Here is an 18,258-nt window from a genome sequence, read left to right on the forward strand (position 1 = left end):
GTATTGTATTGTAGAATTTGGATATTCACTTTGCTTGTTTTCTATATCTTAGCCATTAAAAACATTTAATGTGCAATTCACTCAAAATGTCTTAACATACACATAACTGAATGTAGTTGCATGTTTGACTAGATGGTTATATTGTTTGTGCATTATAACATTATCAAAAATATCCTTATCCTGTACTTAATAAATTCCTTATTCCTTATTGCATGCAAAAATAAATTACTAAATGAAATAAATTTAATCTGCCAGGGACATTTAACATAAATCCGAAAATTTAACATTACATACCCACACATACCATCTCAGTATTGGAAAGACACATCTGTTCTTTTATTAATAGAGTCTGTATTAAGAGTCACCTTGTTATATAACCTCAATACATAAACAGTTAGTATCTTTTGTTTTTATCTTAGCATAACACTGTGTTTCTAATTCTAGTAATTAACTTATAATTCTTGAGGAGAAAGCATCACTATTTATCTAACTTAGATGGAAATAAACATCCAAAGAGACTACTTACAATAGTCAGGTAAACAAACAACAACCTAGGGTAAAAACTGTCACTTGTATGCTATATCATGTAAATTAATAAAACACCTGCCACTAAATACATTATACTGCTAGCCATTCTATTTAACCAGCTCTAAAAAAAATACTGTCAAACTATAAAACATAACTGATATGAACATAGAAATGATACTCAGTGACATAAAAAAACTTATCAAGCATTGGATGGCTTGTCTATAGAAAAGATGACTGGTTGGGGATAAAAAGTCTCTGGGCAGAGGAGCATGAGATGGGTAGAGGAGGTGAGATGGAGGCTATGGGATATGCCGGGTAAGGCACAGACCTACAGCCAAAGGACAGGAAGCTGGAGCCAGAAGGGGCAGGAGGAGAGAGATTCACCGGAGAGCCAGGGCAACTGATTGAGCAATCTGTTATGTATAAAAACACAAAATGATTATTACAAGTGGCACGGTTCATTGCTTAAAAATGTACATAGTCTTATTTCTAGGGGTCATATCATAAAAATGTCACTTGATCTTTTATTATAGAGTATATGAATTTGATATGCTATGCAAACTTTCTCCTTTGTCCTTTTTGGAACTTGACAACCAGAACTTGACAAAGCAGGGAAATATCGCCTTTTATGTTCCACGGATGAAAGAAAGCCATATGGGCTTGAACCTACATCAGGGTGAGTAAATAATGATGTAATTTTCATTTTTGTGTGAACTATACTTTAAAGCAGGTTTCCCCCTAGAGGTTTGTGATGGAACTGCAGGTGAGATTGTGCTGAAAATACCAATGCAAAATTAAACGTAGTAAAAATGTGTAATTTTTAAAACATAAAGCAATTTAAAATACTTAAAATAAAACACAAGATCTTCTCAAAATGATTAAATATGTCGTGATTTTGTGAGAAAAAAAACTATACTTATTGATAGGATACAAAAAATTGCAGGGGGTATTTCAAGTAAATAGTTTAGGTCATAGGGTTCAGCCAACAAAAAAGATTGGGAACCTTGTTTTCAAGGATCAGCAATAAGTGTTTAGCATAGAACAGCAGCAAAAAAGGCCCGTTCAAGGGTCAGAAGCAGGGAGGAAAAAAGTCATGAAAAACTACACTGCAACTGCTTTTGCAAGAAACCTTGACTTCAATTATCAGTGGACCTTAGGGTGATAAAAATGATGGGCCAATTATTTACCAAATTAAAATCATTGTAAATTAATTAGTAACACACTTGTTAATAACACTGGACCCGTATTTACACGTCGGTGGAGAAATAGCATAAATGAAAGGAATGTCAATTTCTGTCACTACTCACCCCAAGCCTGTATGGATTTTTCTCTTCCATGGTATTTATATTACTATATTATTATTATTTATGCATATTTTTACATACTATTTAAAACTGACTGATTCTCAGGGCAGAGAAAATACCTGTACAGGTCAGATGGAGTCCAAATAGATGGAGATGACAGATGTAACACGTGTTTAATTGTTTCTCTTCTCCCTCCAGTAGGTTCTCTTCACCCAGAGTAGTTCTGGTAGCAGTTTACACAAAGCATTTTTGCTGTGTCTGCCTTTCTTGTAAAAGGTTCAGTAATATGATATGAGGGAGCGATATTAAAACGCGGCGATATGAAAGCTAGATCGCTCAGAAGTTGCGCGCATGCAATATTGACAGCTTTTCTTTGTTGATTATAAACAGGATCGATAGTTTTATCGCATTGCTCGCTTAAAGAGACGTGGCACAATGCCATTCGCACGTTGAATCTTAAGTTCAGTAAATATGCGACAAACTTACTTGTGACTTTCTTTCTGTGTGCGCTTACGCAAAACTAAACAAGCGTTCAGTGAGCTGCATGAGAGAGGGATGCAGAAGAGCTTATTTACTCGCACAGATTGTGAAATTACAGTTTGATACAAAACAAGATTATTGATTTGTTCATCTGTATGGATTGGTTTACCAATTTGCAGCTACATGTTAAAGTGAATAAAAGTGTGCAGTAATTCCCCGCATTCTGAACGTGGAACATGTGGGAATTATTACATTTGTGCGCAATACATGCAATCCCATGCTGATATTCAGACCCTGCGGGTATCCTGCTTTCCGTTGCAGGACACGCTCACATTGGACTGATATACGGTGACGTCACTGTGATTACGTGCGTGTGTGTCAGTGTGGTGGGATCCCTTTTGTTTCATAGTACCAGCCCCATTCAACAGCGTGCAGTGTAAAAAGTGCACAGATGACTGGGCCTAGCGTTACTTTGCATAAAGAATATTAACGAACCTTGTGAAATCTCAGCATTGGCACACAAAATTTAGCAGTGGTGGTGCGCAGATGCAGAATGCATATAGGGGAGCACTGTACATGATGAGGAAAACCATTAAAACGCTTTGAAGCCAGCAGACTTTGACTTCTGAGATATCGGTATGATTTCTATTAATACTGCATGATTGATTGAATTAAGATTGAAATTGCAATATGGCTTTGTGCGATTACTAAACTTTAAAAGGCTTTAGAAGTCCAAAATAATCTTTTTTCATATCATCATGTTATCATATTTAGTTCTTTTTTTGTATCTTTCTATTTTGTATTTATCTTTAACTTTGGCTCTCTTTAAAATTTTGGCCTGTCACCTGTTCAACAGATACATGTTAAATGTAAATTATTTATTGATAGTGAAAAACAGTGAAAAAGCTTTTGTACCTCCTTGCATTTTAGCATTCCTAATTAAAACAGTGATCTGATGACAAAATATCGGTATCGTTATAGGCCTATAGTTTTTGTTATCACTGTTATTGAAATCGGCCATACATTTTCATATCGGTATATCCCTAAAAATGTATGCTATGACCCCTTTAAGGACTGTATTAGAAACTAACCCAGGTTCCAGAGTGTATTCTGTGCAGCAAGCTCCTTGGCATCCTCCAGTATAGTGCAGACTTTGTCAGGCATGTAGCTGCTCCTGGTGCTGCCGATGACCACTTTATAGATAAGCAGTGTTTTTCCATCTTGTCCTACTAGGGAATAGAGGTGATACTCTGGCAGAGACCAGTCATTCTTGTGGCAGTAGTAATCCAGCAATGATACAGCTGAGTACAGCTGGCTGGGCTTCAGGTAGCTCAGGCTGACTGGGATCAGAGTGGATCCTGGCAGGAATGGATAGACACAGCGATCTGAGTCCACGGCATAGTGAGGTGGCAGGCTGAGGTGATGTGCAGCTATCCCATCACCTATCGCTCCAGTTCTCAACCCAACAGACAGGTCATCTTTACTGTGGAACAAGAGGTTGGAATCACCATAGTTTCCGCCTGATGCAGTTCCATTATAGCTGCTCCGTGGTCCAGATCGTCTGTTGGTATCTTTGCTGACAGGCTTGGCAAGAGTCACCTCAATGGGTGAACCATCAATTACTTTCCCATTCATGGATTCAAGTGCGGTTAAGGCATCCTCACGGTTATAGAAATGAATGAAGGCATAGTCTGTCAGCTTCTTAACACGTTCAACAGAGCCAAGCTTTAGGCGTGAGAACTCAGAGTGAAGTGTCTCCTCTGTGGTGCACAGCATAAGGTTACGCACATAGAGGACCCGCACTCGCTGCATGGTTTCCTCATCTAATTCCTTTTCTGGTTCTGCCCAGTCAACCTGGATGGTGTTACCCCACAACTGAAACGTTCCTGGAACATATATTACAGTAGGTTATATGCTCCATGTAAACAGTGCTTTACCGATAGTTACACATCCCTTACTTTTTCAGCTGGTCATAATCAGTTATAAATATGTCCATACAGGGTAAGTAAATAATAGTATCACACCAGTCTCAATGACAATTTATTACAAGATGACTTACCTGACATCAATCCAGGTGAAAAACATCCTTATGTACCATATTTGAATGTGCACAAATGGGATTTGTGAGCAACGGCAAAGGGGAAGATTTTCAGCGAATAATCAAACTGTCAGTCTGTTCCTCACACAGAGCGATTATATGGCTTTAAAAGACTTGAAATATCCTCCTGAGACCCAGCAAAAAAATTATATAAATAAATAAATAAATAAAAATTTGCAATTACATTTTTTTTTAACATCAACACAGTGTTTGGTGCTTAAGAAATATATGACAATAACTGTTTATTGAAAAAACAAATTTGTATTCATATTTTCTTTGATGCCGTCTTTCTATGTCCAAGTCACTATAAAAATGAAGGAATGTTTTAAGTTTTGAGCTATTTTTCTTTTTTCACACATACTCTGCAACACTGCTTAAATGAAAAAATTATATAAAAGATGTTTATATGCTGTGTATTTTTTAAAGCACTCTACTCTATGAATTAGCAGTTCCTGCATTTAATCTGTGTTCAGTTATAATGAGTGTTTGTCAACACTCGGAATAAGAAATATCATTTTTAGGAATACCTCATATTTCATAGAAGTGTTACGAAGTGTTCACGAAGCGAAGTGTGGGTTCAGGCAATTAAATGCAAATAAGATAACTTCGTTATTAAATGAGGAAGCACTTTCGTCTGTTGACAGTATTTTCTTTTCTTTTTTTTTTATCCCCTTTTCTCCCAATTTGGAATGCCCAATTCCCATTACTTAGTAGGTCCTCATGGTGGCGCGGTTACTCACCTCAATCCAGGTGATGGAGGACAAGTTTCAGTTGCCTCTGCTTCTAAAACAGTCAATCCGTGCATCTTATCACGTGGCTCGTTGTGCATGACACTGTGGAAACTCCTCTCTGCGATCCATGCACAACTTACCACGCGTCCCATTGAGAGCAAGAACCACTAATCGCAACCACAAGGAGTTTCCCCCATGTGACTCTACCCTCCACAACTGACACAATAGTGTTTGTTTGACGGGGTTAGAGAGACCCATAGATCGGAACATGGGTCTCTCCACTCCTTCACATCCTGCGTTGCTCCTTATCAGGTATTACTTTCACCACTGACGTGCACAGAACGGGGGCTGCTCCTTTCGTTCACAAATCTAAGGGTGCCCTTTTAAGTGGAGATGCCTTTAAGAGTGCAAAATTTAAGCGGAGAGCACACACTACAGCATACCAACCCCTGCTCAACAGCTTTCTTGTAAAAGGTGAGTTTAGCCAAAAGGTGAGTAGTTCACTTGCCCGATTAGAGGTCGATCGATAGTTGATTTTGCCGATACCAATAAATAAGGTGGTGGGAAAGGCCAATAACCGATTAATCAGCCGATAGTTTTACAAATTGATTTATAGAATTAAAAAAATACATATATATAATTATTAGGGTGGGCAAAGACAGAGTCCAAAATGAATACAATCCCAGATGTAGTTTATTGTTCAAAAAGAATAGAAGTATTATGCGCACATCCAAACATTAAGGCAGGTGCACGATCAAAAAAGGGACAAAAATCATAAAACGAGAGAACGGCACACTGCTGTAGTTGCTCCCATGTAATTTAATAGAAAAACAAAGTTTCGAACCCTTGGGTCTTCATCAGGCAATTAAGTTTATTGTTCAACCAAAATCCTAATAATAATTAGGGCTGTCAGAATTAACATGTAAACGCATGCGATTGATTAAAAAAACACCTTCATTTTTCTTAATCGCGATTAACACATTTACCATTAATACAGCATAAACGGTGTGAAGGGCAGAACCTTTGTAATGTGTCCCCTGAAGTCATTCCACTGACGCACAAGCCACAAACAGACACACAACAGCACCAGTGCCCTTCTACCAAGCTGAGCCTACAAGCTTAGCATAAAATAGCAGCGTTCCCATAGACATTCTATGGGTGGTAGTGTCGTAACACGCTAGTTGACTGTTACGCTCTCTTCTACAATAGAGGTTCTTATCTCAGTAAATAAAAAAATCTCTGACAGCGTTTCCCTGTCAATGATAAAATGATGGAATATGAGCTCTTAGCATTATTTGATGTACAAAACAAACCCAGATGGGACTTGTGATAGAAATTTTTCAGCCTATGTAAGGCGCATGGTGAGTTCAACGCGGTGCTTGACGCTGGCGTAGCCCTCCTGACGCGAATCATGAATGCAGCTTCACGACTGCTGTAGGAAAGCGGATAGCCACAGTCTAGCGGCAGATTAATATTGTGGATGATGAAAGTTTAAGAGATTTAATGCGCATTGCAGCGAATACACAACCTATGTGGGGACTAGTTCTTTCAATTAGTCAAACTCCCACTTAGACTTTGGGAAACATTTAATGCCACGGTTTTCAAACTGGGAGGTGTGCCTCCCCAAGGGGTTGCCAGAGCATGTCAGGGGAGGAGCAGAGAATGGTGAAAAACTCACCAAGTAAAATCAAAAGTAGTGTTGTCACGGTACCAAAATTTTAGTAGTCGGTACCGATACCAGTGAAATTTCAAGGTTCTCGATACCAATTTCGATACCACAGAAAAAACTTTGCTAACATGATAATGTGCTATTGAAAACACTCCTTTAGCCTATTGAAAGTTACATTTCAATGTAAATAAGTTAAAAGATATGCATGTTTCTTTTTTATTATCTTTCCAGAATTCCATGTTTTAAAGTTTAATTTCATTTCATTTTCAAAATGGTGTCTAATCAAAACATTTTCCTTAAACTTTTAATAAGTAAAACAATAGAACAATTACTTATCAACATTCCATTGCATTTTTTTTAACAAACTATTATCCAGCACAAAAAGCACTCTTCCTTGTGATTTATTGCTTAATTTGTATTATTATTACAATCATTACTCATTAATCATTATTTATTATTATTATTAGAATTATTATTAGTATTATTATTATTTCTACAGTGAGGATTATATTTTACTATACTATCCAGATAAACAGTTCGCTACATGCTCAGTGTGATCTTTAAAGTGCAAATGCTGTGATTCAGTTATATTAATAATTTAAAAATAACTCTTCAGTGTGGATTAGTGCTCTGCTCTGTCATCTCTCATACAACGCGAATGATTCTCATAGTCTGTGGAGTTTCCAGTGTATGAGCGGTCTGCTTCACACATTCATTTAACGCTCATGCAGCTCATATAGACTAAGATTGCAGCATTTCGTGGTTTAATTATCACACTAGGACATATCACAATTTTATTTGATTAGTTGTGCATTTCAGTGTAAAAGGAGCAATGCTCAGTATGTGCTCGGTACTACCGGTACTGTAGAATCACTGGTATCATTACACCTTTTTTATTTTAGTACCAAAGTACCAGTACTTTTGACAACACTAATCAAAAGGTAAATAAACACCTAAAACATTTATTGTGAAAAAAAAATGAAAAAAATGATAGCTTTACAGACCATATTCAAGCTTAACAGACCGTAGCTCTATGGCGTTATGATAGTGTTAATGTTGATAGCACAACTTGCATGTGAGAGCGCATCCATGTACCGGTTGCGTGAGCGCGAATCTCTCCGCTCGCATGTGAATTTCCTTCGCTCTCTGACAAAACTGGACGCGCGCTCTCAAATATACCCTACTCTGTGCGCATGCTCTAAATGTGTCATGTTCACTCGTGAATCTATTATGAAGCCATATAGCTCTGCCTCTGTTAATACATACAAATATTCTAACAAAATCCCGACTAGGGTTGCATGGTTTACAGGTACTACCGAAGTATCGCAATACCAAAAAATATTTAAACAGTATGATATAATCTTGTTGCTAATTTCAGTATCATATTACAGTATGCTGTCATTAGCAAAATGATATGAGATGTGACAAATTTTAGATGAAATAAAAAACCTCTGGATATGGCCAAATGTGATCGTTAAACAGCAGATAGACGTAATTTAATTAAACAACATACAGTCACATGCGCTGCATGCTACACAATGAACAAGAGGTGCCGCTCTGCTCTGTCATATGATTCCCACACACGGGCGCACGCATGTGCACACACTCACACAAATGCAACACACACTGCTGGTGCTTAATTTTCATGCAGTGTGTTTAGAGTATAAACGGCTGTTAATACTTTAATGAACTCCTCGGGTGCAGCTCGGAGATTTCAGTTCGAGAGTTGCGAAGGGAGTATCCCAGCATTAATGGGAAGCTTCATATAACTAACCCGTAAAAACAGGAAGAACTCAAAGGTCTGTCAAAATAAAAGTCCCGCTAACAGGAAAGCTCTGTTCAAATGGATGTGAAACTGAAGTGAAGACAGAAAAATATAACTACAGTATAAAAATGTATTATTCAAAAAGTAGCAATAATACTCATTAAATGGTTGTATTATTATTATTATCTGTAAGCAATATCACAAACACAAGCAGCCTTGTGCCACAGGTAATCAGATTTTTTTCATTAATGTTTTCAATAATACTGTGAAGCTCTGTTGTGCAGCATTTTATTTTACCAAAAATAAAATTTTAATTTTTTTTAAAAAAACAAAAAAACAATTATTATATTTTTATTTGATTAAAAATATATGTATCAATTTAATTGAACACCATTTGATCATAACATTTAATCCAGAAAAATATTAACGGAAAACGCATAATTTATATCTGTAGTTCTTTTAATTGTCATTTTCTGTGTAATTTCATCACAAATCTGAGACTTTTTATTTGTTGATTATAGTATCGATACCAAGGTACCAGGGCTGGTATCGTACCAAAGCCAAATTTTTGGTATCGGAGCAAGCCTAATCCCGACGTGTCCATTATTACAAGTTCAACATGAAATCGGGTCGATTTGTATTTAAGTGTTTGTGACAAGTGCAGTTTAAAATGGAGACGGAGATTGGCTCATGTGATGAGTTTATCACAATTATAGGCTAAAAAACAGTTAAGTAATCCCATTGTCATAAGGACAGAAATGTATTTTTAATTTTAAAAAATGCAAAATACAGTTTCATATGATTAAAATAAATATTTATAGCATGTCAGACTGAATTTAAAGTTATTGATCAGCAGTGGTGAATTGCTCCAACACCTGAAATATGATGAATTTTGATAATATATCACTAAAGGACAATACCTGATAAAACTTCAAATAAGTGGCCAGAATGTACTGCAGTTTTAGTGGAGATATTTTTTTTGTTTTTATTTTTTTACATTTGGCAAAGGCTATATTATTGATTATTTACTTGGTTTTTGTATAGGCCTATATACAACATTAGCAGATAGCCAGGAGACTAAGGAGACCAGAGCAGATCAGGCGGACGGCCAGGAGACCAGAGCAGATCAGGCGGATGTCCAGGAGACCAAGGAGACCAGAGCAGATCAGATGGACAGCCAGGAAACCAGAGCAGATCAGGCAGAAGGCCAGGAGACCAAGGAAACCAGAGCAGATCAGGCGGACTGCCTGGAGACCAAGGAGATGACCTCAAGGTGGGGACTGGGTCAAGAATCCTGGTAGGTGGCCGCAGGGCCGAGACAGGGTCAGAAGGTCTGAGAGGCGGCCGCAGGGCCGAGACAGGGTCAGGAGGCCTGGGAGGCAGCCGCAGGACAGGGACTGGGTCAGGCGGTGGAGCTGCTGTAAGAGGAGTCTCTGGTAAGGCGGACGGAACCGCTGGAGGAGGAGTCTCTGGACGAGCGGGCGGAGCCGTGGAAGACTCGAAGGCAAACGGATCCAAGAGAGGCTCGACGAAGGCAAGCGGAGCCAGGAGAGGCTCGAGGGGTGAAGCTGTGGAAGGCGGGGCCATGGGAAGCTCGAGACAAAGAGTCCTGGATGACTGGGAAATTACCTCCATGGTCGCGAACATGGGAAGAGACTCGGGAACGACCTCAGTGGTCTTGAACATGGGCAGAGACTTGGAAACGATCTCCGTGGACGTATACACGGGAAAAGACTTGGGAACGACCTCTGTGGTTGTGGGCATGGGCGGAGACTCGGGAATGACCTCCGTGGTCGTGGGCATGGGCAGAGACTCTGGAATGACCTCTGTGGTCGTGAACATTGGCAGAGACTGGGAAACAACCTCCGTGGTTGTGTACACAGGATGAGACTTGGGAACAGAAGCCTTTCTTCTCCTCCTCCTCCTCATGGCCAAAGTTGGCAATGCTGGCTCTGGGATGGACGAGACTGGCAACACTGACTCTGGGATGGACGAGGCTTCCAGCTCATTGGCCGTGGTAGGCGTGGGCGCTGGCTCGTTGGCCGTGGCAGGCGTGGGCGCTGCCAATTTGTGAGGTAGGGTCTTCATGGAACTCACACCGACATCAGTGGCAGATCATTCAACTTGGAGACTGGGGCCATGGAAGGCTTCGAGACAGGGGCCGCGGGAGGCTTGGAGCAAGGAGTCACGGAAGGCTTGGCTGTGACATGGCGTGGAGCAGACTCAGACTTGGCTGTGACAAGACGTGGAGCAGACTCGGGCGTGGCTGTGACATTGCGTGGAGCAGACTCGGGTGTGGCTGTGACGAGGCAGGCAAGGAATGAGGATCTAAATGCAGCTTTTAATTAAACAAAAGATTAACAAAGTACTCAGAATAAAACGAAACAAAACACAGGGAACCAGGCACAGAACATGACAACACATGTGAAGACTGACAAACTAACCAGGGGAAACAAGGGCTTAAATACACAAGGGAAAACACCTGGGGAAACAATCAGGGAACGAGGAACACCTGGGGAAACAATCAGGGAGAACCAATCATGAAATAAAACTTCAAAAGACTTCAAAACTAACACAGGAATGGGGAACTAAACAAGAATTTCAACATAAAAGTCTAGACAAAAACAGGGAATACACGACACTTGGAAATAAATACATTTTGACAAAAAAATAAGTATATATATATATATATATATATATATATATATATATATATATATATATATATATATATATATATATAGTGTCAAATTTCAACACTTTCAAAATCTGCGAATAATCGCGATTAACTACAAAAAAAATTATGCGATTAATCGCAATTAAAAAATGTAATTGACTGACAGCATTTATATACTATATGTGTATATATATATATATATATATATATATATATATATATATATATATATATATATATACAGTACTGTGCAAAAGTCTTAGGCACATAAGATGTTTCACAAAAGCATTTGTCTTAAGATGGTTATTTATATCTTCAGCTTAAGTGTGTCAATAGGAAATATAAATGTTAGACTCCCAAACATTACTTTTGCAAATAGAAAAGATTAGAATAGAAGAACAGGGAGCCCTGCAACAGATGTCACATCTGTCTGAGATTACATATAGAGACAGAAGCAATTGAGACAGCCAGAATAGATAGAAGAACTGTGGCGAATTCTCCAAGAAGCTTGGAACATCCTATCTGCCAACAACCAAGTAAAACTGTGTCCAGGTGTACCTAGGAGAATTGGTACTGTTTTAAAGGCAAAGGTGGTCACACTGAATATTGATTTAGCGTTTTTATGTTTACTGGACGTTGTATGACATTAGGTGATAAATGAAAACTATTTATGTCATTATTTTTGAAGACATCCTCACTATGCAACATTTTTCACAAGTGCCTAAAACTTTTGCACAGTACTGTGTATATATATATATATATATATATATATATATTTCACATTTATACACTGGCAGCCAAAAGTTTGGAATAATGTACAGATTTTGTTCTTATGGAAAGAAATTGGTACTTTTATTCACCAAAGTGGCATACAACTGATCACAGTGTATAGTCAGGACATTAATAACGTGAACAATTACTATTACAATTTGAAAAAAAAAAAATCAGAACTTCTTAAACTACTTTAAAGACTTCTCATCAAAAAATCCTCCATGTGCAGCAAAGACAGCTTTGTAGATCCTTGGTATACCAGCTGTCAGTTTGTCCAGATACTCAGGTGACAATTCACCCCACGCTTCCTGTATCACTTGCCATAGATGTGGCTGTCTTGTCGGGCACTTCTCACGCACCTTATAGTCTAGCTGATCCCACAAAAGCTCAATGGAGTTAAGATCCATAACACTCTTTTCCAGTTATCTGCTGTCCAATGTCTGTGTTTCTTTGCCCACTCTAACCTTTTCTTTTTGTTTTTCTGTTTCAAAAGTGGCTTTTTCTTTGCAATTCTTCCCATTTATTTGCAATTCTTCCCTGCACCCCTGAGTCTTGTCTTTACTGTTGAATGGGTAGAATTCAATGAAGCTGTCAGCTGAGGACTACCTAGAGACTCTGATGTACTTATCCTCTTATCTAGTTGTACATCTGGCCTTCCACATCTCTTTCTGTCCTTGTTAGAGCCAGTTGTCCTTTGTCTTTGAAGACTTTAGTGTACACCTTTGTAAGCATTCTTCAGTTTTTTGGCAATTTCAAGCATTGTATAGCCTTCATTCCTCAAAACAATGATTGACTGATGAGTTTCTAGAGAAAGCCATTTCTTTTTTTTGCCATTTTTGACCTAATATTGACCTTTAGACATGCCAGTCTGTTGCATACTGTGGCAACTCAAAAACAGACACAAAGACAATGTAAAGATTAATTTAATGAACCAAATAGCTTTCAGCTGTGTTTGATATAATGGCAAGTGATTTTCTAGTACCAAATTAGCAATTTTTCATGATTACTCAATGGCCTCCGTGGGCACTGGCAGTGACAGGGAAACGGCCTCTGTGGTGATGGGCACTGGCAGTGACAGAGGACTCTGGAGTGATGGCTGCTGGAAATGGGGCCTGTCTAGATTTGATCAAAAATGACTTCTTTCAAATAGTGATGGTGCTGTTTTTTACATCAGTAATGTCCTGACTATACTTTGTGATCAGTTGAATGCCACTTTGGTGAATTAAAGTACCAATTTCCTTCCGAAACAGTCAAATCTGTTCATTATTCCAAACTTTTGGCTGCCAGTGTGTGTGTATATATATATATATATATATATATATATATATATATATATATATATATATATATATATATATATATGTATATATCTGTGTGTGTGTGTGTGGGCAGGTTTAAGTGGTTTACGAGGACTTTTTTTAGGTTACAAACTGGTAATTACAAGGGTATTATGCTATAAATGTGGTTTATGAGGACATTTCTAGTGTTCCCATAATTCAAATTGCTTAAAAATCATACTAAATTATGTTTTATTGAAAATGTAAAAATGCAGAAAGTTTTTTGTGAGGGTTAGGTTTAGGGGTAGGGTTAGAGGATAGACTCTATAGTTTGTACAGTATAAAAATCATTATGTCTATGGAGAGTCCTCATAATGATAGCTGCACCAACGTGTGTGTGTGTGTGTGTGTGTGAAAAAATTTGATTGATCAAGCATTGTAATTCTTTCCCAAATGATTCTGAATCGAAAAAGCATACGCAAGACAAAAAATTGCAGATAAGCGTCATGCGGTGTGAAATACTGCAAAAATGGCATGGGGGGAGCATCTTATGTTACATGGTCTAACAGCAAGGTTCACTGGTTTGATGTAAAGGTGTACTCTGAAAGTATTAAATTGTTGAAAATGTCTTTAATGTACTGTATATCTCCACCATGCTTTTGTACCTGGTATGAGTTTCCTACGAGCCATGGCAGCTGCCTTGTGGGATTCAAACTCAACAAAAGCAAAGCCACGGTTCTTTGTCCTGTCCACTGCACTGGGGTACACTATTACATCCACCACCCCTTCAGTCACCTAGATTTAACATTGCAGTAAGAAGACCTGACATTAGATCATAACTGGCATGCTTCATTATTTCATAATTAATTTATTTAAGTCAATTTGCGTTCCATAAAATGCTTGTTTTGAACAAGATTCAAAAGATGCTTTTACAAGTTTTTGTCCACTGAGTGGTACTAGAGAACATTTCACACAACTAAAATGGCAGACTTATAGATTTTTTCTGTACAGTTCTATCATTATGTGTGCAGTCGTGTCATATACTGGCCTTCATCATCTCTTCTTGGATCTCCTCCTTTTTCTTGTCTTTGGGGATGGAGCCGATAAAAAGGCGGCAGTTGTCTAGACTCACACACACTCCTATGAACTTTCCTGAGCAGATTTCATAGTTGTCAAGGAGCTGGATGGCCCGCTGAGCTGCTTCACGGGTGGTGTACATGACAAAGGCATAACCGCGGTTCTCCCCACTGAACTCCATCATCAGACGAAACTCGTAGATGAGACCGGCCCGCTCAAAGACAGGTACCAGGTCATCTTCATACATGTCTCTTGGGATCTTGCCCACAAACACCTCACAACCCCTTGGAGGAGGGGGTCCCTCCCAACCTGAGATTATTAACGTTACTGCATTATCATTAACACCACTATCCCTATCTGATGCAACTAAAAATATCATGCTCGAAAGGTTTGTATTATAGCTTTTCAGTCTTAATCTTTTGATGGTATTATTTTAAACCAACTATTTAGGGAGAAAAGGACAAAAGTATATGATAATGAAATTAAATGTGAATTATTTAATGGAGAGTGGTGCAATCTAAACATTTAGACTACTTACAAATACTTATCAGTCAAATAGCTATAAATCAATCTAATTTTAAACTCAACATGAAACAGCATTCGCAACCCATTTTACTTTTGTACGGTCAAGGACGTCAGCGGAAAAGTAATGTTGTTTTAGAGCAGGACTGAGCACTGATTCGTCATTTACTCACCCTCATGACATCCCAGATGTATATGATGTTCTTTCTTCTGCAGAACACAAACAAATATATTTAGGAGAACATCTCAGCTCAGTAGGGCCACACAATGCAAGTGAATGGTGACCAAAACTTTGAAGCTTCAATAAGCATATAAAGGCAGTACAAAATTAATCCATAAGACTCCAGTGATTAATCCATATCTTCAGAAGTGATTCAATTGGTTTTGGGTGAGAACAGACCAAAATATACTGTAATCTTTTTTCACAATAAATTGACATCTGCAGTCTCCTAGGTAGGGTCCGAAATTAACACCCGCCAAGCGCCAAATGCAGGTGTAACATTCTGGCAGGCTTGACTGAAAACAGGAACAGATGGAGTCGAAGTAGCTGAAGTGTGAACCCGAGTGCAGTTTATTTACAGTGCTGGTAATGGAACAAAACAGACATAAATGACTAGACTTGACTAAGAACTGGATAGACTTGACAAGGAAACAGAGTTACAACCAACAACACTCAACAAGGAACTAATGCAAACAAGAGGGCTTAAATACACTGACAAGGGAAACACCTGGCAAAGACAACCAATGACAAGACTAAACTAATAACAAGACAACAAGACTACTAAATAGGAACCAATAACAGAACAGAACTGATAACAAGTTAACAAGACAATAAACCAATGAGAACAAGACACATGAACAAGAGGGAAAACAGGATATCACATGATAAGACCAGGAATACACAGAATTTCAAACCAAATGTCTTACGGACCTCTAGTGACTGCTAGGGCAAATGTCCCATGTGTAACAGCGGGTACGTTTTCTAATTGGCTGGTGAATTTGTGCGGTGTCATACGCCACTTTGGCGGGTGCTTTTTTGTCAGTTTGTGTCAGCTTGTAATATGTTCCAGTTTTGTCATCAAGGGGGTTCTGTAGGTCTTCAGTCAGTAAGGTTGCAGGTCTTTACATGGAACAGCTCTCATTAGCTAGTCCCAGTTAGCAGTAGGGATACCGCGCTCATGTACTTGTATGTGTGGAGCCAGTGTTGTGTTGAAGCCGGCTGCTCTTACGAGCTCCTTGAATCAAACTCACACGCTCTGTTTGCAGAGTGCTAATTCACTTCATACAGCCTATATATTTATTTAATTCAATAGCAGAAATTTGCATTTTAATAATAACTTTAAATCGTGCAGCGACCGGCTTTTCCGGAGGTGAAAATTTCTGTAGGGTGTGTCTACAGCATTTACACACTGCTGTCACGTGTAACTGACATATTAGAAAATGTATACTGTGCTGATTAATTATGCAGGAAATATTAAACATGAGCACATACTGTATCTGTGATTATTAGAAGAAATTGATTGGAATATCTGGCTAAATACAACATAACTGGTGACATTAACAAGCCTGTAATCTTATAGTACTCTTGAATTCAAAATATGGACAATCCCTTCACATTATGTAATTTTATGTTCCGACGGGCTCAACAAAATTTCCATGCACGCACTTTGCTCAAATCATAATCAAAAGCTGCTCGTTTCTCTTTTGCAAATGTTGTATTTTGGATTGTGCTGTGAGGTTCTGAATAACACCACCTCATTTGATAAAAATAACACAGTATTATGTTGAAAATTAATTGTTCTATTTTCATTTGATTAAAGTTTTATTTAAATTTAACTTACTTAGAATTTTGATGATAACATTGAAATAAACTGTTGGATTTCAGAAAAAAAATAAGACAAAAAACATGTATCAGTATCGACGAGTACTAAAAAGGAAGTATTGTTACTCATTCAAAAAAAATAAAAAATAGTATGAGGACATCCCTAGTTAGCAGTAAATCTACAAGCTGGCTCTTTTTAGTGAATCAAAAAGACTTATGAATCAGTTAGAGCTGACTGAATTAATCGACTCTCCAAATAAACCAAGATCTGTTACTGTGTTATTTGTACTTAAGGCTCATGAGACTCATGAGAGTTACTTACTGGTCGTTCATATGACAACATGTAGTTTAAAATAAAAATTTAGTTTTGTTGTAATAAGTGAATAATCTGAAAAATAATTCTAAATGGACTACCTGGCAATTAAATATTTCATAAATAATTAAACAATACAATTCTTTAAAAAAGCAGTTCACTTTTTAACATGCTTACAGTATTGTTTCTTTGTCTCTCATGTCTGTAAAAGCGACGTTTTTTATTTATTTTTTTTTAAATAATAAAAATGACCGGTAAGAAATCTAACTAGCTGGTAAATGTTTTCATCCACCAGCCACCTTGGCTGGTGGGCTAAAAAGTTCATTTAGTCAGACCCTGCTCCTAGGCGATCATAAATTCTGGCTCGATTACACTTCCTAGCCTCATCAATTACTCTGCGCATGTGTCAAACACTAGGAAGTTTAATCTAGCTTGAAATCATGATCATGCCTAAAGACTTCAATGGCACAATGTACAGTGAAATTCTTGTTATATTTTGGTCTGTTCTCACTCAAAATCTATTAGATCGCTTAATAAGACATGGATTAAACTACTGGAAGCATGTGGATTACTTTTATGCTGCCTTTATTTGTTTTAGGGGGCTTCACAGTTTTGGTCACCATTCATTTGCATTATGTGGACCTTCAGAGCTGAGATTGTTTTTTCCAAAAATCTTTGTTCGTGTTCTGCAAAAGAAAGAAAGTCATACAAATCTGGGATTGTATGAGCGTGAGAAAATGATGAGAGAATTTTCATTTTTGGGTGAACTATTCCTTTAAGATAGTAAATGGTAAATTCTGATTTTGTGTTGACTTTAATGTACTTATGGTAATATAAGCTTCCTCACAGGCAACACATAATCTAGCTAGTGTGATGTAATGTGGCTTTCTTATAAATGTGCAATAAGACCTTTGAGGCCTTAACCATTACCTGGAGGTGGACCACCAAATTTTCTCTGTCCGTTTTCCTGAACCATGCTGTAGCCTGTCCTGTCCATCAGGGCCAAAAGAGCAGCTTCTTTAGAGCTGTCTATCTTACTGTTTTCAGAGGGCTGACTGGTACTGCCTTCATCCATGACCACTTCAAAAACACTACAAAAAAAAAAAAAAAAAAAAAAAAAAAACTCCTTCCTCAGTTTATACATTACACATGCCATAGTCTCTTAAACGTATTATAGTTAAAGGGATAGTAAACCCCAAAATGAAAACTCAAAAGGCAGAATGT

The 18,258-nt window shown here is 37.9% G+C and overlaps 1 protein-coding gene across 1 annotated transcript; it reads right to left on the bottom strand.

Annotated features, from left to right (window-relative positions):
• Positions 1 to 354: 354 nt before the first annotated feature.
• On the bottom strand, positions 355 to 18,109 carry rbm46 (RNA binding motif protein 46). The gene is made up of 5 exons (XM_051702857.1): positions 17,965 to 18,109; positions 14,349 to 14,686; positions 13,966 to 14,095; positions 3,404 to 4,198; positions 355 to 941 (listed from the first exon to the last, which is right to left on the bottom strand). Exons 1-5 carry the CDS (start codon positions 18,107 to 18,109, stop codon positions 748 to 750), a joined length of 1,602 nt encoding a protein of 533 aa, XP_051558817.1. The 3' UTR covers positions 355 to 747.
• Between the last annotated feature and the right edge of the window lie 149 nt (positions 18,110 to 18,258).

This window comes from Myxocyprinus asiaticus, chromosome 7 (genome assembly GCF_019703515.2).
Source record: "Myxocyprinus asiaticus isolate MX2 ecotype Aquarium Trade chromosome 7, UBuf_Myxa_2, whole genome shotgun sequence".
NCBI lineage: Eukaryota > Metazoa > Chordata > Actinopteri > Cypriniformes > Catostomidae > Myxocyprinus > Myxocyprinus asiaticus.